This window comes from Daucus carota, chromosome 8, assembly GCF_001625215.2.
Source record: "Daucus carota subsp. sativus chromosome 8, DH1 v3.0, whole genome shotgun sequence".
Taxonomy (NCBI): domain Eukaryota; kingdom Viridiplantae; phylum Streptophyta; class Magnoliopsida; order Apiales; family Apiaceae; genus Daucus; species Daucus carota.
Window position 1 is genome coordinate 22,377,792 of NC_030388.2, and position 26,842 is coordinate 22,404,633.

At 36.1% G+C, this 26,842-nt stretch overlaps 2 protein-coding genes across 6 annotated transcripts; both read right to left on the bottom strand.

The window, feature by feature from the left end:
* Positions 1-388: 388 nt before the first annotated feature.
* On the bottom strand, positions 389-8,101 carry LOC108199540 (elongator complex protein 1). 3 transcript variants are annotated; one of them, XM_017367391.2, is made up of 6 exons: positions 7,803-8,100; positions 6,690-7,016; positions 3,311-6,327; positions 1,912-2,010; positions 1,476-1,794; positions 389-906 (listed from the first exon to the last, which is right to left on the bottom strand). In XM_017367391.2, the coding sequence occupies exons 1-5, from the start codon at positions 7,959-7,961 to the stop codon at positions 1,479-1,481; spliced, it is 3,918 nt and encodes a 1,305-aa protein (XP_017222880.1). In that variant the 5' UTR covers positions 7,962-8,100; the 3' UTR covers positions 389-906; positions 1,476-1,478. The 3 variants fall into 3 exon arrangements, with proteins under 3 accessions (XP_017222880.1, XP_063938740.1, XP_017222881.1); XM_017367392.2 differs by having other exon boundaries at positions 899-1,037; positions 7,803-8,101; XM_064082670.1 differs by lacking the exon at positions 7,803-8,100 and having other exon boundaries at positions 6,686-6,825.
* A 5,383-nt stretch (positions 8,102-13,484) lies between these two features.
* On the bottom strand, positions 13,485-26,842 carry LOC108199327 (uncharacterized). Of its 3 annotated transcripts, none has more exons than XM_017367102.2 (11): positions 26,576-26,842; positions 25,416-25,521; positions 24,187-25,047; positions 24,010-24,113; positions 22,526-22,651; positions 21,138-22,383; positions 19,135-19,614; positions 18,730-19,058; positions 17,346-17,444; positions 17,118-17,243; positions 13,485-15,550 (listed from the first exon to the last, which is right to left on the bottom strand). In XM_017367102.2, the coding sequence occupies exons 1-11, from the start codon at positions 26,669-26,671 to the stop codon at positions 13,796-13,798; spliced, it is 5,328 nt and encodes a 1,775-aa protein (XP_017222591.1). In that variant the 5' UTR covers positions 26,672-26,842; the 3' UTR covers positions 13,485-13,795. The 3 variants fall into 3 exon arrangements, with proteins under 3 accessions (XP_017222591.1, XP_017222590.1, XP_017222593.1); XM_017367101.2 differs by having other exon boundaries at positions 24,187-25,050; XM_017367104.2 differs by lacking the exon at positions 22,526-22,651 and having other exon boundaries at positions 24,187-25,050.

Here is a 26,842-nt window from a genome sequence, read left to right on the forward strand (position 1 = left end):
GTCCTCCCAAGATATGATTTGTAATTTTGTATGCAGTTCCAATCAAGCTTTTCCATGACAAATGATACAAGTTGCAAGATCTGAATAGAATAGTACAGTTCTGGCCGAATGCTATATTTAGAACCAACTGCGATTTCTGGATACTTGTTTTTTCGAGTAATTTTACGGACAAAAAATTGGGTACTTGTGTGAATTTTGTTAACTATTTTGGGTCCCATCTCTAGCATTATTCTTTTTTTTCCGTCTGATATTTCTTATGCAGCATAAAAAGAAAAAACCCAAGTACAAAAACAAAAACAAAAACCTGGATTTAAACCCAATCGCAAATAAATCTAAATTTAGCTTGGTCCAGCCCAACCTAATAACATGCAATTACTCTAAAATCATATTGAACATAAAACTAATAATATGATATAAAATATGGAAATTTGGTAGCATATTACTCACAACCCATACATAACATACATGCTTTACTAGGAGATGAATCTACAAAACTGATTAATATCATCATTCTTTCTTCCTTCCCTTTTCTTTCATGGGAACATCGGGAACAGACAAGTGATCTTCATACATGGACGTATGGACCACCGAGCCAAATATAAGAAAGCAGAAACACGGCTTGGAGAATACTCACTCTTCCACTAACAAGGCAAGTGGCCGAGGCAGCGGGAACTTGAACCACCTTATTAACCTTTAAGATAGATGAATTCATTGTGCCATCTTGCCCGAAGAACATTATATTTAGGGAACTAATTCTAATACCCTTCATTCACATAAAATAAGCCTTGAAAAAGTGGTCTTGCGGCAATTGTATATTTTGATGGTCCCAGCCTCCCAGGCATGGGTTAGAGAGTGTACATGCATAGGCTTGAGACAGAAAAACTGCTCCATGGGACCATTATTCAACTGCAATATCAGATTTGCATGTCAAAAAATCGAAAGGCTTTGATTTCAGACTAAATTTGAAGCTTCAATATATTTCCATCTCATCTGAAACTACATTCTATGGTATGGCTGGCAGAATTATATTTGACCAACTGCATCAATGATCAAACCAAGATTTTACAAACAAATAAAGGAACTCGTTCTGAACCTTCTAATATTAGGATAAAACATATGCATCGATAGCCATTTTTGAGGATATGATGTTTCTTTTTAGTTACACTGTTTAAACAAGGCATAAGTATCTGTCTCATAAAAAGAAAAATATAATAAAGACTAGGGTCCGGGTCCCTGCCAATCGATTGTTGCAGCAAACTATCCACGGTTTTTTATAGCAGAAAGACATTAACCTTAGATTTCTTGTGTGCTTGCAGTGAGCCCATGAGCCCATCCGTGCTTTAGACACCCACTCTGGGGTTTTTTCCTTTCTTCGATAAAAAAGAATGGATAGTTTGTTGCCAACAATTAATTGCTCGGGAACATCTCCCTGAAGACTATAGTGCAACAAATAGAAGAGCAATAAAATGGTTTACCTATCAAAGAGAAAGAAACATTTTGACTTGCCAGGAGAAGGCCTCTGAATGCAGTAATTCTTTCCTTACTTTCTTCATGTAAAGCTCCTGAGAGAAAGCATGTTCATCTATAATCTCACTCGACGTCGCATCTGCAGCTAGACTTACTGCTGCCATTTGACACAGTTGAAAGTTTTCTCCTACTCGTTGCAATTTTCTCGCAATGTCTTCCTTGTTAAGCATTACAAGAGAAACCAACAAAGATTTAAGCTCTTTCCTTGAACCAACCGCCAGAGACATTCCCTTCAAATGCTCCACCAAAGCCATCTCTTCATCAGGACTGAAAGACAATTCTCGAATTAACACTAGTGGGTATGTGATTGATTAGAGGTCTAAAACTTTGAATACCCCTGAAATGAATATAAGTAGTGAGCAATACATAGAAATAACAAAATACCTGCCAGCGCGGATTTTTCCTCTGTTCCGCTGACGCCTTATCCCTCTAGCCTTGCTAGTGGTACTCGAAGCAACAGAAGCTGCAGACCCTTTCCTTGTTCTGCCATGAAAGCAGTTTATCAAAGGAGATCCAAATTTAAAAAAAATATGATTTACGTAAACAGAAAAGAAGCACAAGTGAACTCCTGTATAGAATTGGCAACAAGTGAATAAGGAAAAAGATATTATTGCAGAACTAGTGTATACATAGCCAACAAAGTATGAGTGAAGACCAGCCGCTCAGAAAATAAGAAAAATTACATAAGTTGTCAAAACTTCTATTATTTTAAATCAAAACTTGTAGGGGGGACTTGTAAGCCATATATCAAGACAATTCACCCTGTCACTACCTAATATCTGCAAAATCCCTCTTTCCTCCAATTTTTAATAAAGCCATGTACCTTACCATTGCATAACACCTGTTCAGTAACCATTAATCAACCTCCTGAACATCTTGATAGACTTTCTTAAACTCTCCTATGACATTCCATCTCATATATGGTGATCCTTAATGCCAGATTGTATGGTACTTTTGACGTGTTAATGAGTAGTTCTTGATCTACTTAACAACCTATTATGTTAAATTGCGCTATTTTATTCAAATTAAAATATTTGCTTGTGTACACAAAATACAAAAGAAACTATGAAATCAAGGATTTTAAAATGGGGAGCGCTTTTAAGTGTGTGCTTCAGTCTGCAACGATTCTCACCAACAAAACCAATCAATCAATAGTTTGGAGTTGTAGTTATTCACCAAGCAAGAGCCTCATTCTTCTACATCAAAATGGAGTCTTATTAGTTGGGAGTTGCTCTCTTTTTTATTTCAGAGGCAAATTCAAAATTGTTCGAGTCGTGCAATCATTAACTATTAACATTGGTAAACGCCCTAAAGCAATTTCATTATAATTCAATTTGTGACGATCACATGTAGAAAGTTCATATTCTTCGGTATTCGAGCTATTTATTTGAGTAAGTTGCACACACATGTATTATAATTTATATATGTGATATTACCATACACACACCACAAAACTCCAGCGGTTTTTAAGTTGAAACGATTAAAAAAGCAATTATATCAGAACAAGCTAGTCTATCGACTGACATTACATGAGACTTTCTGTACATTAAGATGAAACAACCTATGGTTCGCAAAGTACTGGACTTAACTGGCAGATTCAATCATGTCTATTTTGGACATACTTGTAGGGTTATCATTAGTCAACAGCTGAATGGCTAAGAGAATGTTATATACGGCAAGGTTCTTTAGAAAGAGAGAAATGGCCGACTACACATCTGGGTAAGATGTAAACTGAGATCATGACACAAAGGATGTAAAGATGATGTAAAGATAACTAGCTTACCCCAAGGTGTACGCGCTCATTCCACTGAGATTGCTGCTAGCTTCTGAAGCAGTATCATCATCAAGATCATTTACTGACTGCTCATCTGCCTTGAGTTTTGCAGCGAGTAATAATCTCCGCTGCCTCACTGCCAAGTAGCGAGCCAAGTATTTTCCCACTTTTTCCAAATTTTCTTCAAACTCTCCAATCAACACGCTTGCGCACTCAAGAGATGCATCCTTGATTTCTGAAACTAAATCATCTCTTCTGTACAAATAAGCAATCCTCAGAGCCTCCTCCCAGTCCCTTGCACTGATTAAGAGACTGATCCCACTATTTACATCTCCACAATACTCTACGGCAATCTTAGCAGCTTCCCCGGGTTTACCAAGTGCCTGAAGTTCTTCACACAGCTCATGAGCTAGTTGAATGACCTCCTCTTTTCCCAGCTTAATGAGACCAGCAACTGTCAGCACCCCGGCCCAATTACCAGAGGCACGGAAAGCCTTTAAAGCTTTCTCTAAATTTGAACAGCTTAAGTAGGTCGTAGCAGCATCTTCATAGCATTTTATGTCACTAAGATGATCTGCCCAGGCCTCAGTGACGAGCCTTCTCCTAACAGTATCAGTTGTCAGCTGCAGTCCTAGCGGAAAAAGCTGTGGATTATTCTTCAAGAGGTTCATACAATCTTCGGAATAAGCATCTCCTGCAGAAATGATGTGTCTAAGTGCATTTTCATACCTTTTTAGTTTAAGGTCAATATTATATTTCATTAATAAAGTTGGCAGCTGTTCTAATTCCTGAAGGAAAGGAAGAAATTCTTTTGGGTCTCTCTGTGAGTTTAATGCAACTATTGCAGCAAGGTTCAGATCATAAAGACCCAATGCAGCTTCATATACAGCATCAGGATCAGATAACCACAAGAGATGCTTCAAAGATTCCTCAGCAGAAGGGTAAGAAATTTTCCGAGGGTCATTGGAACCTGAAAGTTCCATATCCCGAATCACTTTTATTCTCTTCAAAGCTTCTTCAAGAGCTGGGGGTTCATTTCGAGCTAAGGTGGTCAAAATGCAAAGTTCTCTTGCGGGGCATTCCACTATCTGGTCCTCAAGTGCCTTTCTCACAGCCAGCAGTACGGAAGATACCTTATTATTATCAACTAAACTAAACTCCTCTTTGTGTAAAGATGTGAACTCTTTGTACAATGTCTCCATCACATTTTCATTCTTTATGGAACAGACGAACTCCGTTACATAGGCCAGATTATCAACCTGTCTGATAAACTCTGCAGCTGAGTGAAGAAAGTTTTGCCAACCACAATGGTCAAGAATGATATTAAAATCTATCCTATGCCGCCTTACCATGTGTAGTGCATCTTTAAAACGCTTTTGGCCCAACGCATTGATAATCGATGCAACAACCAATTTTCTGGGATAGATGCACTCCAAGTTTCCTCTGATTGTTTGCAAGATAACAGCAGATTCATCTCCATGCAGGACACCTATAACTTTGGCACCTTTCTCCCATAAAGTTATATTCTTACTTTCTTCTTCTCCGCGTCTTTTCTTTATGACAGGTAAAAAGTTGTCATATTTGGCATCTAGCTGGCCAAACAAAATATCACTAATTTCAATTACGAAGAGCAGATCCTGTTTAGTTGTAAGAATCAAATGTGTAATCATCTGATCAGGGGAATTGGAGTAAAATGAGAAACTGCTGCAGTTGTTGCACAGTATCCTGCCACCGACATGCAATCTACCAAAATTATCAAGCCCGAATAGCAAAAAAGGATTTGATGGATCAGAATCTCCAACAGGAACCACGCTCATCCATGGACAAGATGATGAGAAACTCATACTGATATCAGTATGGTTTCCAATAGACGGTACTACAGCTCCTGCCTGCTTTCTATACTGAAAGATTTTTCCATCAATAAACTGAACAAACGCTGAACCATCAAGAACAGGATTTCGTGCAAGGCCAATAACCATCCCTTCGAGTGAGATCTGACCAAAAATCCTAGCATTCCAACCTGAGCATGTCACTGTGCCAGGGATATGATTTTCCAAACACGTGATCTCGATTTCCTGTATGCAAGGCAAACAATCCTTGCGTGAAGAAGATTTTACCAGGTCACTGCTCTGGTTATAGCCAAAATGTGGAACATTGAGCAGAACATGTGAATCCAACCATAAGAGATGCACAGAGGATCCTAGTGGTTTCCCAGAGACAGGCTCAACAATGAATTCTTTACCCTCTAGGTCTTCCCAAGATTCCACTACAGGAAGCTCAACAACACACAAAGCATTATCCGACAAAGATACAGCCAAAAGAGTCTTAGAACTGTTGGACCAAAAAGCCATTTCTCTTATAGCACGCGGAAATCTTAATTCAAACAAAAACATAGGAGGTGGAATCAACGATATGGAAAGGGGAGTAACTAGTATCTTGGAGTCATCAATGACCAAGGCAGTTGAATTGTCCATGACAGCCGTAACCCACACAAAGTTATATGTTGTGACAATGCCACCAAGAGTCCAGCAAATCAACTGGAATGGATTTGTTGGGTCCCACGAGAACTTCAGTCCATCCCTTCTCAAATACCTAATTTCTTGTTTCAGGTACCAGTGGTTGTTATTAAAAAACCAAATCTTCAGGGCGTCATGATTTTCAGACCTGACAACAGCTGCAAGAAGTTCAGAATTACAATTCCACTTGATATTTTCTATGGTTGCATCAACCCGTTCATTTATGCTAAATGAACTCCTTTCTAAACCATTCCTCTCAAAGAAAACTATTGAAGGGCAATTATGTTTGTCCTTGTTATCATAAACAGCTGCAATTTTAGCTCCACTGGGCATCCATTCTAAAATATATCCCATAAAAGACTTTGCTTCTGAATAAGCATGAAGTGCCCCCGTATCTCGTTCCCAAATTTTTATTTTCTTATTCATGGGAACTGAATGATGTGCCTTGCTTATTGTAGAAAAGTATTTTCCATCCCCTCTCCACGAAATGGAGGTTCCCAACTGGCCCACCTTCAACAAAGTAATCAACCAGATTATGATCAATATAAAATAAAACATAGAAAATTATATAAGTTACGTTAATAAAGGGCTCCATGCATGTCCTAGTAAACTTCAGTTATTTTTATTTGTACATTAGTTACATGATATGATATAGATTTTATATTAATGCAGAGAAAAGGTAGATTAAGTACATGCTATTACAGTCGCTAATAATTATAAGGAAATGTGTAGTTCATTCACCACAATCGTTAGTGCTTTTGTTTCTAAAATGAACATGTGGTGTAGGTTAGCATCACATGCATCAAACAAAGAAAATTATAATTAAAAGGAGATACCAAAATCGAGGTTAAAGGGAAGAGTTTCTTACTTACATCAATTTCTTCAGCAGGATCCTCGATTGACGTCTCATACAACAGATCCCAATCATGAGTCATCACTAGTATCTGGCCAAAACCAGTAACCACCGCAAGCAAATCTCCATCTGGACTAGGTGAGATGCACTTGACACCACCCTCTACATGACCAACAATTTCTGTTGCATTGTCATCAACATTATATAGCAATAGATGTCCATTAGAAGTGCCTGCCACAAGTGCTTCTTTTTCCATGAGAAAATCCATGGAAGTAATAAAGTCTTCATGGTCTAAATCAATTGGCTGAACCACTACAGGTAAAGATGTCTTGCTCCGACCTCCATCCTGCCAAATCATAAGCATTTCAAAGTTTATAAACAAAACTTTCTCAAATGAACTACGCCCTCAATACTAAGTACTAACACAAAAACACAAGGCATTTCTTTTTATGCTACAATCACATATAGAATGATTACCACATACCATGTATAATACAAAGGGAAAAAAAAACTCAAATTCCAAAAATTAACACCTTGCTTCGGTCATTAGCATACAACGAAAGGACTATCTATACTACACCCTATATCTAGAAACAACAGTTCTCAATTTCTTACCTCTACTTTATAAATCAGATTTCCAACTCGATACTCAATGCCTTAATCACAATTTTACAGCCCCAACAAACACAGACTCGTAAAAAAATAACTTAAAGGTAAAAATTTAAAACATCAACCGTCACCTCATTATTATCCAACTAAACAGTAACACACAGTCCAAAATTCGTTAGCTCATATATATTCTACAACTGAACTAATACAAGATCAAACATTTCCAATTCATACTTATCATCCTATATATCAAACAATATCACTACATATACAATATATCCTGTCTATCAACATCCTAATTATAAATTGCATATAAAGTTGCACATACACAACCTTGAGATAATGCGTTTAATATCGATAAATTAATGAATTACAATATAACAATTCATGTATATCTACAACCTACTTATACATTGCAAGTGAGGTAATAAATTGAAATTTCTCAGTCACAACATAACAGAGACGGTGTATTTTTAACATCGATAAAATCGATAAATTTGAGTACGGAGATAAGAATATATACATGAATAGAAGGAAGCTGAGCGGTGTAGATAAAATTAGTTGAAGAAGCGAAAAACAAGCGATTCTTCTCGATGTCGAACGCGGCGAATTGAATGGTTTCGTTTTCTGATTGGAGCTCGAGAATCGAGGTGAGCTCAGTTGATAGCTTTAGATTCCTCATCGACAGCTGAGTGAATAAACCAGCAGAACAAAAACCCTAGAAACAGATTTGTAATTCTGTTTGGTTTGCTGGTGGGGGTTTAAACGGAACAAAGAGGCTTTCAACGGTTTAACCTAATTTAGAGAGTCAGGGGAAGAAACGGAATGAAATACATAAAGCGAAATGCGGAGAAAAAAAAAAAAAAGAATGATCTTGAATTTTTTACCTGTTTGGTTTTGTTGCAGAAACGGAATGAAAATTTGTGTGATTAATTTTATATTCGAATTTTTTTATATTATATAATTTCAAAAGAGTTAAATGTATTCATATCTATAACAAGATAATTTATTTACATTCTAATAAATTAATATAATTTATTTAATCATATTATTAATTTTTTAAAATAAATTAACATGTGAATTATGTCACAATTATATTTAATTTTAAAAACTAAATTAAAAATTATTTTTAATCCTTAAAAATACTTTATATGGAAATCTTTTATTTTAATTGTTTAAAGTATGAAATATAACTCAAAATAGAAAAAAAATTAGGAAAGGGAATCTAAATACCTAGTTGGGGGTGGGGAATGAGTTATGAGCATTATTGGGTAAACCCACTACTGAAAAAAGGAAAAAGAATGATGATTTTTACGAAACAAACACGTACAAAGGGATTCAATCAGGCTGATTATCTTTCCTTTTTCTGAATACCCCTAACCAAACGGCCCCTTAAGGTAATGGCCAATGGGACTTATTTCCCAAAAAACACATTTATAAATAATTAAATAATGGATATTTTTTCAAAAAATTATTTTTGAAAAAATGAAAAATAAGCATTTGGACGGGAAAAATTTTCTTATTTTGATAAGGGTTTATTTGTCGAGAGGACACCTAAAAAGTAAAAGGGAATTTATCAAAAATACCACTTATTCTAAGTTTTTTTGCGATTTTACTATCTTTTGAAAAAAATTGCAAAAATATTAACTTTTTAAAAAATATTTGCAAAAATACGGTCTGCAACTAGATGCAACCAGATGCAACTTCAGTTAATTGGCCTCGCAGGGGTTGCAAATATGGTTGCATCTGGTTGAAAGTAAGGTTGCATGTGGTTACAACGGGTTGCATACAGTATTCTTGCAAATATTTTCAAAAATTTGGTATTTTTGCAAAATATTTATAAAAAATGTAGTATTTTTGCAAAAACAATTTTAGACTTAGGTATTTATGAGAAAACCCCAAAGTAAAAAGGTCTGTTTGGCTCCTAATAAAAGAAAACTTTTATTATTTGTTATTATGAATGATAAATTGTGAAATTATTAAAAAAGTAATTTTCCTAAATATTTTTGTGTCCATATTATTACTTTAAACATTTGTGAAAATACCATCGATTATCAAAAGTCGACTTTCTTTTATACAATTTATAAACAGACGCAATCCAACATAATTTTACTGGAATTGTCTTTTTATTATATTATGGTAGATTTTGATCTAATATGGTTGATTTTATTTATAAGATGGTCTAGATCTAAAATATATCATTTGAAAGACAATTCACACCAATATATCATCCGGGACACTCTTGAATTTTCGGTCTCATTTGAAACACCATTTTCAAAAGTTGTATCAGTCTTAAAAGTAAAACGTTAAATTCGAAAACAAGTCGACAGTTTAAAAAGTGTTACTCATGGGGTTTTAACAGAGTAGGCTATAGAGATTATGCAGGTACAATTAATTGAATTTTCGCATCCAAAAAATAGGTAAAATTGATGGTGGAAGAGATTGGTTATGAAAAACCCTAATAATCCATATATAGCATTTTTTGGACGTAGAACCTCAATTAATCGTCCCCACGTAATCTCTATAGCCTACTGTGTTAAATCCTCATGAGTAACACTTCTCAAACTGTCTATTTGTTTTCGAATTTAACTTTTTACTTTTAAGACTGATACAATTTTTGAAAACAGTGTTTCAAATGAGACCGAAAATTCGAGAGTGTCCCGAATGATATATTGATGTGAAGTGAGTGCCCAATTAGATGATTAACCCTATTATATTTTGGTAGATTTTGATCTAATATGGTTGATTTTATTTATAAAATGGTTTATATCTAAAATATTTCAGTTTCGTTCATTTCCTTGGTTTTTCTCTCAAATGGTGGGTTTTTCTGGAATTATCTAATTTAATTTTTCACTATCTAATTTTTCCCTATCTAGATTTTTATTTTTACTTAAACGAAACGGTCCCTCCATAACCAGTCATCGTAACTCATATTTCCGATCGTATATAAAGATTTTGTATAAACTTCATTAACATGTGAATAATAAGGATCTTCATTCCTTTATTTATTATTTAACTCTCTCATCATTTATATTATAAATATATTATGTAATATATAAATATTTAAATACAAATCAAGAAATCACATCGATGTACAACATCATGCACTCCTAAATGATATCATCGAGGTAAGCTCCATCCTCGACCCCACTAAATCTATCATTAGTCCATTATAAAGTCTATCCTCGACCCACTAAATCTACCATGACTCTGCTAAATCCATGAGTCCACCAGATCATGACTCTATAAATTATGGTAGACAAATCAAAGCATGATATATTAGGCGACATCTCGATCATACTAGGCCCATCCAAGCCTCATCTAGGCTAAGAGCAGATCCAACAATTTCTTAATAATTGCCTTATAAAAATATAATAAAAATAGTGTTTTACTGATTTAGGACATTATCTTAATATATCAACTTCAACAACAGATCTTGTTATTGTGTCTTATTATTAAAATAGTAATATATTTGAATTAATATTGGAGGGAAATGAAAAGGAGAGGAGAGAGATATGTTGAAATTAAATTATTAATAGAAATGATTTAGGACATTCATAGTGCTTCAAAAATGATATTTTAAAGCACCACTAGGATATTGTTAAAGCATTCATTTAATTCAGATGTCTTAAATTTTGATTTAGGACATCCATTTAGGGCACTATTGGACTTGCTTTAACTAGGGGTTCATCGAGTTCCACAATCTTTCTCATTCTCCTTAATCCATTAAGTTGTATTTAGTTTTTTATTTTAGTGGTTCGTATTACGATAGGTTTCTAAATATATTGTGTCCGCGTGTTAGAGAACTTTTATAAAAATACTAATAGTGCTATCTATTAGTATTAGCAGTAGACAACTATAATTGTCGAAATTATACTAAGGATTGTGCAAATTCAGTAGTATTACTTAACATTGATACTATACCATACTCTACACATAACACAACCTACTATCACAAAAAAAAATGATTAATCTAGTATACTAATATAATATACGTCTATATGCACTCTTTTGTGATACCATGTCCTTCTAAATATTCAAATTTCTATTTGGTGTGATGTTGTCCTATGAATATTACAAACATATTATGAGATCGGTCTTGGCTTTATGATCGTGATGTTTATCATTGCGGTAGAGAAATACTTCCCATTTTATGTGCAAGACTAAAAGATGTTACTTCCCATTCTATAAATCATTTTCAGCATCTTCCTTTATATTATTTCCAACCTTTGTTCAGGGCCTTCTTTATTGCCCAACATTCAAATCATAAAATAAAGCTGGTCGAACTACTAAATAATAGAATATTTTTTTTAATCAGCAAAATATTCTTATCAGACAATACTCCTGTAATAACCCACCAGAATTAATATGACGAGTGAATCATCATATATCTTCTCAATTCGTGTGATACAATCATGTGTAGATCTCTGCTACATTTCAGTTACTCTCAATTAAACTTATTAGGAGGCGAATGACCTCCATTTTCGACCTCCCTTGCATGAAATCAAATCGATTCTCTGCCACTTCAATTTGACTTCAGATTCTAATTTCAATCACTCTCTTTCATAATTTTTTTAACTTGACTTCAGATTCTAATTTCAATCACTCTATTTCATAATTTTTTTTGTATGACTGAACAATTTATATGTTGATAGTTGCTACAATTTTGAGCTCACTGCCTATGATGAGCCTCCATTCTTCAAGCACCTTCTTATCGATAAATGTAATACTAAATAAGTTTGTCAGAGGAAGTCTAATAAATTACCTATCTCATTACCTTTTAACAAATTGAGGAAATGAAAGGGGAAAGGAGGGAAAAGATAAGGAAAAAAAGAGATATAAATTTTTTATTCATAAAAATTAGATGTATAATAACTAAAAGTTACGTAAAAATAGGTAATGGTTATTTAGGTAATTACTAGAATAATGTTGGAGCACCATTTTTCTAATACATTATGTAAATGTGAGTTTAGAATTTTATTTAAGTAACCCCGATTGGACTTGCTCTTGGCCATCTTTCACACTACCCACCTAAATATTATCAAATTTTTACTGAAATTTGGTTATTGAACTGATCAAGATCAACAACTTACTTTTTTTTCCTAATTTTTTTGCACTTTCTTTAAGTCGTCCTTAACTTCCTCTTATAAACTTATAGAACTAGTCGTACAAAAATCAAATATCATGTTGCAATCGGCAAACTTCTACCAACTTTTGGAGGTGGATCCCTCCAATCTCCCATACATGTATACACCTCAAAAAACAATTTATGAAAATAGCTATACCATCGACATCAATTATAAATAATTATTTGTTCGAATATTTTTTGAGCGAGGTCAAACTCACAAAAGAGGATAAACACATTATTAAGACTATCCAATTTGTGCTCGTTCATCTTCATCTTTTACAAAATCGATAAATTATATATTAAATCTCGCCGCCTTATTTCTCGAATCTTTGCTAATTTATAAATTTCCTTTTCCCCTTCTTTTGTGTCCAAACAACTGCACCTATCCCCCATATTACATCCAACAATGAGCCCAAAATGAAGAAAACCCAAGTTACCCAACAGCCAATTTACAAGTGTTTCCTTCAATGTTTCCTTGTACCCTCTGTTACTATCACCGAAATAATCACTCAGATGTGAAACCGGTAGATAACGTTCCCTTGTAATCTCCTTATGATCTCTCTATCCATCACTGAAATACTCATTTTTACGGATGCCTTCGGGACTTGACCATTTGAACATAATATTGCAGTTACAAATCCAGTAATATACAAGCACGTGATTTGATGATTCATACAAATCCCAATTTACGGACCCTCAGTTCAACTTAAGATTTCAAATATATATCACTACTAGCTTGGGGTGACAGTTTCGGGTAACGGGTCTTGTTCGTGTCAGCAATCGGGTCAAGTTCGAGTCGATTTCAGATCAAGCTAAAATCACTTAAAATTGAATAAAACTGAAAATTGAAGTTATTAGAAACGAAATTAGAATTTCGGGTCATATCAGATCCATTTCATGTCAAAACGGGTGATTTTCGGGTCAGTTTCGGGTTTGGTCTCAGTAAATCGGGTTACGGATTTGGGTCGGGTTCGGGTCGTGTCTGATATTACCAGCCCTACTACTAGCATACAAGATGCTAAATTTGGAACCCTCAGAAGTTCAACTTTAGGTTTCAAAAACTAATCACTAATAAGATACATAAATCCAAGTATATTAGCACCAAAACAAAAACCTCATCATAAAGCATGGTTTATGTGCATTTGCTTTCGATTCTTTACTACAAAGAATTATCCAACTAAAAGCAGGAAGACAAGAAATCAGTCATACATACGCATGAAAAACCAAGCAAGTTCAACTTGCTCCACAATTTCAGATTCCTTCGACACAGCCTTCCAGAACTACATGTCATTCTGATCTCATTCTGCTAAGAAACAACAGCTGCGAAATAGATTTGACTAAAAAAAGAAGAAAAAAAAATTCTAATACCGGTTTTAAAGCATACTACGTCAATCTAGTTCTATTCCTCTTCTTGCTGCCTCACTTTTGACTGCATTTTCAGGTCCAGTAGTCTTGCATAAGGTGAGATAGGAGTTCCACAACTTCATGGAGAACGGATATACTTCTAAAGCTCTTTTGTGGAAACTAAGAGACATAGGCTGGATAATTTCAAGATCATGCAAAACATTTGCCGCCTCTACCCATACATACTCTGGTGCCACTGGCACAGTATTAAAGAGTGCATTAACCAAAATTGAACTCGCCCAAAACGACACAGAAGATCCTACAACAGCATAACTGGAAGCTCTGCTTAGCAACTTGCCAACAGATATAGCTAGCTCATAATTGGCTGGAAAGATTTCCATTAAAGATTCAACCAAATCAACAATATCTGTCAGTTTATCATATGTTTGAGGCAGCAGCAATGGGCCATAGCATACTTGAAGCACCAAATTCACCAGAGAAATGTCTGAAGAGACGGGATAAAACAAGTTGCTGACTAATTGCTGAACTCGTGATTTCTTGATAGTCTGAATGAATTTTCTTGACAACAGTTCTGTGGTGGGAAAAGTATAGGAATTAGCTAGATAAACCTCAAGGAAATTTAACATTTTACTAGCAGGAGGAGTATCTTTTAACTGTGAACCATTCGTCAGCAAAAACATGGCATGCTCTCTCACACAGTGCTTGTAATTCTTGGCAGAAGCACACTTTAATGCCCTGTCAATGGCGGAGTGTGCTCCAGTCCGATCATTCTGCAATAGCTTATAGATGGAGAAATTAAGCAGCCCAAATGAACGGTCAATATCACTGGGATTACAAAAGTGAGCATCAGAATTTTGCGACCCCGGAGACTTTTCACCATCCAGAGTATCTATATCTACTATTTCATGTTGAGAACGTTTTACCCTCCAAACAGAATGATACCATCGATCCATTAACGTCTGCACATAACTCACTCTCCCACTCTGAAGGGCGTATTCCACATACTGATTCCACAGACACTGAACACCCGGGACGTCTTCCGGCCAATTATTAAGAGCCCTTTCAAACCCATCAAAACTCGTATTCTCCGATGCTAGTTCATGTGCTCGTGCTGCCACTAAAGCAAGTCCCAGGCAAGATGGGTAAAGTTTCATGTATCTGTCCAACAAGTTCCTACTACATTCCAAGCCTTCAAGCACCGCTACACACCTAATATGATTAAGAGCGAACATGTGTCTGGCTTTAGGAGCAGTTTCACTTTGATGTGATTCAGAATCTATGTCCAGTTCTAAAGAATTTTCTGCCATTTCCAACAAACTGACTGCCTGCTGCTTCTCATCCAATGTTAACTGAGTGGACACCCATTCCAGTGCTAAAAGTTCTTTCTGGCATTCAAACTGTGACACCACAGCATCAGGCAGTTTTTTGTACAAGATTAGGTACGCACAACAGACCCAGAAAATACATTTGTCCCGAACAGTTAAGCATGCAACAACTTCAGAAAGACCATAAAGTTCACACGAATTTATTTTAGAAGGAAAAAGCTCATGTAATTTTTCAAGAGCTTTGCCGACTTTTCCGGAGAAGCATAATGTATTCATCATCTGCAGAAAAATATCCAGGATGCATTCGCTAGCATGCACTGCATCTTTGTCAGGAGATGCATTGTGAGAAAGGGCGGATAAACTGGCATCATATGCAAAAAATCTATCCTCGAGCTGTTCACGACTATTGATGTACATAAGCCAAAGTTCATAGGATCCTCTGTTGTGTTCAACCTGTCAAACAAAGTGCTCGCATATAAACCTTTCACATTTTTAATTTGAAGTATATGGATCAGATTAGAAGTTTAGTGATTAATCAGAAAAGGAATAGCACTATAAAGGTATCACAACTTTGGTTGGGGAAGTCGATTGGAGAAAAACAAACCATGAAACTCTCGATACCAATAGAAGAATAAATTCAAACACCATGTCATACATTACATTTTTATGAACATGGATCATTAGCCGTTTAACTTATACCGTGCATAAAGGTATATCTAAAATCCCTCCTCAGCTATCCTCAAGACCTAGATAGCCCACAATATTCTATTTGGTTCTGCTTATCGTTATTCATTTATGTTAATGTAGGAGCATAGAAGCTTGGATTAGATGTGGACAATCTACCCAACTGGAACTAATTGCTATGAATCTGTTGATTGCTCTCACAGATTATATATCAAACCTTACTTGGAACTCTTTATAGCCTAATGTCGCTCCGTCCATCCTGGGGTTGAAGAAGGTCCCAGGGGCTCGGTTGTTTGCCAATTCAAGTGGTAAAACCTATACAGCATGTAGTGAACTTGTACTAACAGTCATCCACAGAGCCACCTCTTAGGAATCCGAAGGTAAACTTAACAGATATTACTTATTTTGGTGGAAATTAAGATGTAGATAAGCTTGATTAGTTTAGTATTGCAGTTAAATACCTAAAATTAATCTCTCCGTAGACGTTTACACCCAAGAAGAATACATAATCTTAGTGAAAATTAAAATTATAGATACAACCAATATTATTACATATTACAGAAAGGAGACTGCTCGAAAACAATCTTTCCATAGGGTTTGCCCAAGATATATACATAATCTAGAAGGTTCAGAGAACTTCAGAATGCAAGTATAATCTGCATCAGGCAGAGTACATGTTAATATCCAATGGGAAAATTTACAGGCACTCTGCCTTTAAGTTCTTACTTCTTAGCACTGATAAGTTGAGAAAGTTGATAAATCATAAAAAGGGTTTACAGAATCCACTCAACTCCTTGTGTTTACCTACTAAACTGAAAGATCATTCCAGAATGCTACAAAGAAAGACCTTTGAAATTCTACTAACTGGTTTGAACAAAGGATGGAACAGTGTAATGCACGGTCACATTACCATATGAATGAGTTCGGCATGGATAAATGGTGGTTTATCATATTCATTAAATTTATCCCGGTACTGAATAAGCCTGGGCCCTACTATATCACTTTACTGTATGCCATATTTTATTATATTGAAGATTCAAATCTTCCCAGTCCCAGATGGGATTTCTACATTAAACGGATTTTAAATTACTGATATTATAGGTTCTCTTCTGGATTTGTCTATTTTAAGAGATTCATTAAAAGACTCCAAATCCCCAACCCTGGACTTTGTTCATCAAGTGATACCAAAGCCCCAAGCTTCAGCAGCTCCCTGCCGCGCAGTAAAATTACACTGCTCAGCATTCATATTTCTTCTTAAGTACACAGAATTCGTCTTCCAAACCACTACTCCAGGTCTAGGGCAAGTGGGCAACAAGGGTAAAACAAATAGACATACCGCATATTTAAACATGTCATCCTTTCCAATTGACTTCTGATTGCAATAGTAAATGTGCAAATAAACAATCCAAAGAACTGCAGATTTCGAATCTGCTTCGAGAGCTCGAGCAAGCACCTTAAGAGCCTGCATGTTTTAAAAGAATATAGATCATGACCAAAGTATGTTCTTGATATGACCATAATGCTACAGCATAACAACCTTTATTGTATTTAGAAACATGGTTACCTCGATCCGACCCTTTTGCTTATTAGCCTCCTGGCTGAGAATAACTAGAGCTATGTCAAGAGATTCATCATTATCGACCAAGGGTTGATTTTGTCGAATCTAAGCAAAAACAACCAAATGAGAAAGTCATAACAGAAAAAGTGTAGGGAAATAATATAAAGATAATATGCCATTTTACAGTAAACGACTAAAAGACAAGAAAAAACAAATTGCTAAAATAAATCCCGTATCTAAGAACTGAGATAACATGTAATTATTACAAGAGAGAAGCATTCTGACAAACATGGATCAACAAATCAGCTGCTATAAGACAAAGTTATCATAATACTAGTCTGTTTGTGTGGGTGCGGGTGTGTATTCACATGAGAAATGGTAACTGAATATTAAATTAAAAATGCACTAATGGTAAAAACATATTTGCACTAATGACTGTCAGATTTTATTTTGATTGTGTTTATTGAATTGCATTTACGTAACTGAGATTTCTATGGACAACATCATACAAGACCAAAATAAAGCAAGACAATCAAAGAAGCATAAAAGTTTCATGAAGAGGAAGCAACAGAATTCCCTCTTTCCTATCATCACTAACAATTTCATCTAAGAAGCCACCTCTTCACCATAGTCATCAAATTCAGACCATCAAGAGAACAGGAAAAACATACAATCTTATTACTTACTGTGATGAAATCGACATTTAGACCTTGCCTGGTTTAGGCCACAGCCTAGGGTCCAGTGGTCTTCCTAAGTTCAGGTTTTCTTAAAGCACCTACAAGTACCAGCCAGGCGGCCAGGACAAGATAACGAGTATTTCAAAATTTAGAGTTATTTGATTTTGGAATTACTGCATGCCCCATTGAAATATTCAAATTCATAGATTACTATGATGGCATATAGCATTCAATTTCTCTAATTCTTTTCTTATGCTCGAACACAGAAATTTGAATACTTAAACATGCATGCCTTTAAGGAGGGCCTCTTTTACCTAGAGAGAAATTTAAATATCTAAACATGCATTCCTCTGAGGAGGGCCTCTTTAACAAAGAGAAAAGTGGAAGGCTGCAGTGTTATGGTTTTATGGATTATTTCTCTAATTCTTATCAGTCAACACCATTCCAAAAACTCATCCCCATTTTCCACGAAGTGCCTACTTGCAGACACCGGGGATTGATTTCACAAGTCATACTATAATGTAATAGTCTGGTTTAAACACCTCTAGCTTTCATTTAGGCTCACTTCAAGAATAACTAACAAAACAATCATAAGAATCAATGACATAAAGATCAAAAAAGCATAAGAACGAGCAAACTAAGACTCAACTCCAGATGTACACAAGATTTCTACAAATAATGTAAGATAAAAATAATAGAAGAGATTGACAGACCATGCCCTGTATGCTGTGGAAGTATGACGATTGCCTGTTCCAACTACCATATGACTCGATACGAGCGCCAGGGCCATGCAAAAATGGCTCCCCTGAAAGCAAACCCCTTGGAAGTAAACTAGACAGTACCAAGGTAGCACTGAAACTCTTCTGCCAACAACTTGCCTCACTTTGTCCCAGAACAGATTTACGTACACGCAAATCAGCTTTCATCATGTCTAAGCAGACCAGATATGACGGGGAAGTTAACTTGAGAAGATCCAAGGACTTGGAAAATCTAACTGCACCAGCAGTCATCATTCCAGGAGCTGCTGCTAGACCTTCGTCTTCTGCACAATAAAGAATTTTGGATAATGATTGAGATTGTCACTCTACTGCACATAATCGGTCATAGAATAAACATACCGATAGCATTATCTATGTTCAGCTTTATACGAGAGTGATCTCTGACATGCTGCCATGGGCACTCATCGTCGTTGCATTTTCCACGTAGTTCATACATGCAAAGTGGCCAGAGGGGGTCTATATCATGATTGCAGGAATAAAATCCAACGTCTTTAAAACTATCCACTGAAGTCTCTTCCCTGGGAGTTGAATTTGAACTAATCGACTCTATTTCATAGTGACTATCATCACTGCTGTTTTTGACTTTAGTATATGGGTCGGTACTGTTGGACTCAGTATGTAAGTGAACTGAGCTAACCACATCTACAGCCTTCATGTGAACAAATGCACTCTTCAGAACAGGATACAATACTTCGACCAGGTATTTGTTGTCTAAAGGAAGAGCAGTAGAAGTAGATCCAAAATTAGAAGATTTCTCTACATAGCAATTAGCCTTGATCTGCAAAGGGAGCTCAGATAATGTTCGGTCTATCGCATTACCTGAAATCAATAATAATCAAAAATGTACCAGAAAAACATTACATCAGTACATATAATTGAAAGAATGACTGAGCTCTGTATATAATTTCTTCTGCCCAACCTAGTCACCCAATGTTTAAAGGTATATCCCGTGGGCTAAAGTAAAAGCCGAGAGCAAGGGAAATCATAAGCTAATTAAAAAATATAATAGAAAGGCATGCAATCTCATAATGATAAATACTAAATACAAGTAACAAAGATATATAATATAGATGATATGAATCTGGAAACAAAGTATAAATGGGAGAAACAGATAAGTCAGTAGGTGAAACACCTTACTCTTCACTCTAAAAAAGATGTTTACCCATGGACTCTTGTTATAGGCATGTCCTCATTATGTAACTGAGCAGCAGAGGTTAAAACCAAAATTGCAATTAACCAAATCCCAGAAGGCTTGTACAGTGTACTAGCCCAGCAACTTACTAACCATATATCATCAGTTGAACAGTGATATTTTTTCCTTTTACCTTGCACCATTGCACCCAAAAGATCACAGCTGATACTAGATTAACGGCTCACAACCTAATCTTTCTTTCTACCTTTTTTCTACTTGCACAGAACTTACACAAGTAAATTTAACTATAATTGAAGGATTCAAAACACTTTCTTTTATTCTTTTTTGGTGTTTCTCTTTTCACTTTCCATTTTTTCTTTTTAACACTGAAACAATTAAAATAATTATGTCATGACTTCTGGATCAGATCAAAGTTCTTATCATGAATGCTTTCAAGATCTAATGAAGAATATAGTTTAGCAGTTTAGCCCAAGGTTGCGACTTCCCCTTCCTACTGAAATTCAAATAATGGAAATGAGAAAGACTAGAGAAAAGAATTCCATCTAAGGTGCACAAGTGAGAGAGAGCATGCAACTGCATTCTTGAGTGGCTGAGCCTCTAACTTGAGACAAAATACTCAAACCTGAATTTGGAGGAAAGACAATTGTAGGCCCGAGGAAGATTTGAGAAGAGGTGAAAAGGGAATAAAAAAACAGGATCAAGATACTCATTACTACAGAAGTATACAAAAACTATTGACGAACATCTTATTGGTAAGTACTTCACATGAGTGGGCGGATCACAAACCATTCTGGATCAATTACTACAAATTGGAAAGGCAGTACAATGCAGCTGTAAATGTAATATCTTGAGGAACTACAATAGTAACTAAACAAATCAATGAAAGAATGCACAACCCAATCCCAACTCACATGACATGATCACGGCAAGTATGAGAGATACCACATATGTTGTCCAAGATTGCATGGATCTTATAGTACTGGTTATCTACTAAACTTCTGTGTCCAAATTTAAATCGGGTAAAGATTTCATGTGTGTGTGTCTGGTGTATGAGTGTTCTTGTGTGGTGTATGAGCATGTGTGTGTGGTGTATGAAAGTGAGTGTGCGTGTTTGGTGTTTGAGCATGTGTGCGCTAGTACATGGTGTCAAGATCACATGTATGTAACAACTTCCAGTGAGATAACATACCTCCAAGATCCAAAGATAGATCTTTCTTTGCATCAGAAGACAGTAAGTTCCCCGTGCTCGGCTCTGGGCTATCCTCATTACCGTCATGGGTACTGCTCTCTGCTTGATCTTTTAGTTTCTGTGCCAACCCCAGGCTATCTTCATTGCCAGGATGAGACCTGCTTTCTGTTTCATCATTTATTTTCTGTCCCAGCCCCCTCTTGTTTAGTGAACTGTTAACTCCTAGCCTTGCAAAGAGTTGAGATCGCAGAGATGCTTCGAGAAGTAAAGAATCTTGAGAACTATTTAAGTTTCTTGATTCATCATATAGGAGTTCCCTGTGTTCACCAGATATTACTTCCTCCCTCTGATTTTCTAGATTGGAATCTTTGATTTCATGTTCGATTAAAAAAGCCTCATCCTCCTCCTCTGCTGACATGTTAGAATCACTGGATTGACAGCCAGCAGCATTCACATCAGCATTGTTGTCTTCGGGTTCTGATGTACTAGTATTAGGCTCACTGCTGGGATCGACAGCCAAAGCTTGTCGATCATAACGCTTATATACTTTCTGTTGGAAGGCATTAGCAGATCTAACATTTCCTTCATCTTTACACTGATGGTGAGCACATAACCTTGACGTCGTTTGCTGGCCTGATGGTTCTGCACGCATATTAACTTCAGGGTCTTTTAAGGAAACTAGCCCTTCACCAGTGTGATTATGTAGACTTGCCGACCAAAACATACTAGTATCAGGCTCACTGCTGGGATTAATAGCAAAATCTTTTTTATTCTCTTCAAGACCAGACACATTTGGTTGGGTTACATTAGCAGATCTAACAGCTGAAACATTTTCGCCATGATTATGAGCATATAATTCAGACTCCACTCGACGGCGTGATGGTACTATATGCAAGTTATTGAAGGAATTAGGTCCCTCCCCACGTTGGTCATCTAGCCTTGAAGACCAAATCATATTTGGATTGTCCATCATTAGAGATCGCAATTGGGCTGAAAATAGTTCTCTATTACGGTAAAGATGAGCACATCTACTGTTAGCCTCCATTGTAGCTCGTTGTGCCCTGCGATAAGCTTTAAGAGCAGTCCGTTCTTCTAATTCACACTTATGTCGATACTCTTGCGCGTCCTCCAGCTCCTTGTCATGCAATTCTTCAATCTCCATTAATCCCTGTAGGTCCATGTTGGTAGTTCCTGAGACGTTTAGATTTTCTAATGTAAAATTGTTATTTAGATTGCTTCGAGATGCCTACATAAAAGTAAAAAGGATGTCAGCCACAATCAGAAGCACCTACGAGAACATCAAAAAGTTATGTCAATGCTGAAATGAAGATTCTTAAACATTTATCAAATGTTGCCAAATTGTTATTTAGGATGAGCTCTGGGCACACCTGTGCATCCTTCCTTACAGGCTCTACAGCTTTATTAGCAGGTCTGAATTCATTAATTGTTTTGTTGCCAGAGAGAGAAGGGGATTGATGATTCATCCCGACAGGATGCCCTAAATTTGCAATGTGCTGCAAAGCAACAACCTAAATTAACAGAGATGCTAGAAGAGAAGAAGTTATATTATTTGTACTTCCAGGTATCTACACTGTAAAATCATATTCAGCATTGTCAAAAGCTTAGAAACCAGGTAACAATTAGCACCTGAAAATCAAATCAAAAACTTAAGAGCTTAAAAACATAGTTATAAGGCGTGAGTCGAGTATTGGGGAATTGACTATAAGGTTTGAATCTGTGAACCTGCAAACCTTGGGAATGGAAGCTTCTTTACTCGGTCACAATCCTAATCGAGAAGCTGAAAGCACTATTTGATATATAGCACAACTTGCAGATGTAGGAAACCCTAGATCTATATGCATAAGCCTATTTCAAAGCAACAGCTTATGCTGTGGATATTTAGATATCAAACCTTGAAACTAACAATTACGATCTAAAGTTCAGTCAACGTTGGTTAATATCTCTGATCTCTTTAAAGCGAAATTAATCTCCACTCACCTACATTCCTTGAATTTGGCCTTCAGAGCGAAACAGATATCTACAGATATCATGCCCATAACTGCTCTGCGCTTGGCCTTGGGCTTGGGCTTAAGTCAGTGTTTTAACACACTTCTAGTATTTAATTTTGCTAAACGAACAATTATAAAGTGGTTTATTGTAAAGCCATATTAATTGCAAGTTGCAACACTAGTTTTATAATAAAATTGATGATACCCCTTTTTATTGCCTTTTTAGGCAAAATGAAAATACAATCTCGACTAAAAGATACATGAGAATTAGTAATTGGTAGGAATCTATATCCTTGGCCCATTGTAATATAGTAGTCATAACTCTCTATTATTTTATAATAAGTATGTGATCAGGATAGCATAATTAAAACCCTTTAAACAGCCTTAAGAAAACCCTATAAACAGCCTTGAGGGATCAAATATCTATGGAATACTGGAATACACAACAAAGCCTCATTAACAGTATCCACAAACAAGCTTAAACCAGCACAAGTAAAAATAAGTACATATGCACATACGTACTAGAGCACGACCACATGAAAAATTAATTATATGCAAACATCACTCGACACAATTCCTTTGTTTGTTCTTTTATCCTTTTTGCTTTGCTTTTCCTCTAACTACGGCTTGACAAAAGACTAAAATAATACAGTTACTGCATAAAACTCTCAAAGGAGAGCAGAGCGAAATAGTCAACCCTTCCGTTCCTTTAGCTGTTTGACGTTGAACACTCTTTCAACTGTTATCCATATATTGCTGTGATGAGTATCAAATCTAGTAGGTCCAACATACTAACTAATTTCCACATACCTAAGGGTGTTGATAGAAAATATATAACTGATTTGTGAACCTTTAGAACTTACTGGTGTGTTATTTGAGGTGTCAACAGGCCTATTTACAGCTATTATAGGACCTGCCAACTGAACAGCATGGTTACAGCAACACACATCAGTGATGCCAGAAGTACCTGCATAGTTATGAACACTATCATTAGTGCACGAGTCACGACAATAAAGAATGGACAGCTTACAGAAATATACCTTCTCTCGCAACATTAGAATCATCGCCTGCACAAACATTTTTCTCAGCTCTTTGACATTGACTTGTTCCCAGGACAGTCTTCTCATAGGAGCAACGATTATCTATCAACTGCTGACCACTTTTCTCCAACACAACATTCTCTGATACTAATGTTGGCTCTGTATACATAACACCTTGCCTGTGTTCTGTTTTCACTGGGCATGCATGAGATTCTTCAAATTTTAGTCGCTTTCTGTCTGGCTCTTTTAGTTCATACTGTACAAAATCATCATGAGCTTCTCTGTGCATCTTACTAGCTCCACTGCTCAAATTTGTTGCACTATCAGCCTTACAAGAGCTTGGAGGTGATTCCTTCTTTTTGTTCACTTTACGCTTCAACTCATTTTCTCTTATTGCAATAAGCTGTCGCAAGTCTTGAAGTTTACTGCTATTTAAGTGAATATTTTGGTTACCTTCATGTTCCTGTTCTGCTTTGCTTTTGTTATTCATAATGATGCTTTTTACATGCCCACCATTCCTAGAAGGTAGTCTCCCAGTTTCCATCATTGATGACACGGAAGTGCGACTCGGTGACACTTTTCTAGGTAACATGGCCTCTTTCCTAGTATTCCCTGGATGCACTTTCGAAGATGAAGCAGCTGGGGGTCTTCTACTTCTAACCACTCCATGAGTTTCATTTCTTGATTCATATGTACTTTTCTGCCTGTGCTCTTCAGACTCACTGCCACTATCATCGTCCGAAAAGCTTATAACAAATGGAGTTCGGTTCTTCTCAAACTTCTTGCGATTATGTGGCTGACAATTAGATCTGGAAGCCTGGCCAACAAACCCCGCACGACTATTGGTCGGGACAGACTTTGCTACTACGTTGGCGGGAAACATCATAAGATATATTTAGTATCATACGAAAGTATATTATAACCAAAAAAATGCAATGATACATCTACTCAACGCAATTCATATGAATTTTAGTGCAATGGAATGTCATTGATAAAGAGCTTTTGGTTTTTCATATTGTAAATGAAGATCTATAGCATGTGACATTAACTTGTAAACAAACATTATCATCATCTCCTGTTGACCTTTTATAATAATTAATAAACAACTTAATACAACTCAGCTAAGACGTTGAGGAAAAAATAAATAACCATTCTGAAGCACACATAACAAATAGGGTGCTCAACAAGGTTTAGCATCACCAAAAATTAAACTTTGGCTTGAAACCTACCAGTAGTATCATGTTGTATATTTCTTTTTACCGGAGCAGACCCACTCCGCACTCTTTGAAGTGAGGATCTATCATCAAGCTGAGAAGATCTGTGACATGGACGTTCCTACGAGCAAAGATGCAAGATAAGTATATTACAGTAGGTATTATAAAGTAACCACCTATGTTTAACCAAGCCACCGAAACGAGCATAGCTTAATGCATGACTACAAACACCAACTCCAATATTTAAAAATAAAACGCTAATTAAGATTCTGCGAAGACGAGCAATACACTACACAAGTTTCTCCATAATGAGTCCCAAATCTTCATACAGTCTGTTTAATGTAATTATATCCCAAATCTTCCTTAGGCAGTAAGTGATCTAACCTAAATTAATACACGTCCGAGTGGCTACTTTAAATTATATAAGAATATGGCAGCATTTATAACCCTAATATAAAACGCGTAAGCTATTTAAGTACCGCCAAAACACCAAACATTAAACATAAAATAAAATCAGCAACATGCTCAACACTACAGTATATAAAGCCCCTTCCCCTTCCCCAATCCAAAAATAATTACTTATTCTCCTCCAAATCTTCTAAATACCGGGAGCTATCAAACAGTGGTACGCTCTAAATTAAAAAACAAACCAACATATGAAACACGTAAAATATCCAACTAAAATCAAATACCGCCAAAAATTCAAACATGAAGCATAAATCCGCAATGTGCAATCTCCTCGAAAAACATCTAAATACATTAATACAGTGAGTAATCAAACAGTGGTAAGCTCTAAACTAGACAAAACAAACCACCACACAAAACCCTAAAAATAAAGCACCTAAGTATCCGCGTAAAATCAACCGAGAATCAAGATACCAGCACGAAAAAACTTCACACAAGACAAACCAGCAAGTGCAACCGCTATCACAATTTCACAAAACCCTAGAAAATCCTTCTCCAAATATTTCCACATACAGTAACAAATCATCACAACAAATCAATGATCACTACTAGTAACAAAAAACACATAAATCACCAACAGACACACATATATAACACACACTCAGAGGTTATCTCATCTCAAACACGCATACACACACTTAAATACACATTAAATACATGGCGTATATACACATAAACAGATAGATTAGGGTTTGGCGATGAGAAATTACATCATCATCGGAAGATGACGTCACCTCGCCTTCTTCTTTGTTTTTCACCGAAAATGCATCACCGGAAGCTCTCAGCTGCACATCCCTCCCTTCCATTTTCTCTAGGCTCTATATATATATATGTATGTTATAATATTCTACAAGCTCTCACTTTTTCTCTTTGTGTGTATATTATAATGTGTGTGTATGTATATTTTATTCTACAAGCTTTCTCTCTCTAGACTTTCTCTCTCTACAGTGGTGGTTATGACCTCTGACGAAAAACAA

What these genes read in the sequence shown, in the direction of transcription:
- LOC108199540 (XM_017367391.2), bottom strand. Translation starts at nt 7,961, where the DNA reads ATGAGGAATCTAAAGCTATCAACTGAGCTCACCTCGATTCTCGAGCTC. An exon ending in ATCCTGCTGAAGAAATTGAT is followed by an intron (nt 6,328 to 6,689) that starts GTAAGTAAGAAA and finishes ACTTTGTTGAAG; the next exon opens with GTGGGCCAGTTGGGAACCTC. An exon ending in GGAAAAATCCGCGCTGGCAG is followed by an intron (nt 1,795 to 1,911) that starts GTATTTTGTTAT and finishes ATTGTCTTTCAG; the next exon opens with TCCTGATGAAGAGATGGCTT.
- LOC108199327 (XM_017367101.2), bottom strand. Translation starts at nt 26,671, where the DNA reads ATGGAAGGGAGGGATGTGCAGCTGAGAGCTTCCGGTGATGCATTTTCG. An exon ending in TATACAACATGATACTACTG is followed by an intron (nt 25,051 to 25,415) that starts GTAGGTTTCAAG and finishes CCGCCAACGTAG; the next exon opens with TAGCAAAGTCTGTCCCGACC. An exon ending in CTGTAAGGAAGGATGCACAG is followed by an intron (nt 22,384 to 22,525) that starts GTGTGCCCAGAG and finishes ACTTTTATGTAG; the next exon opens with GCATCTCGAAGCAATCTAAA.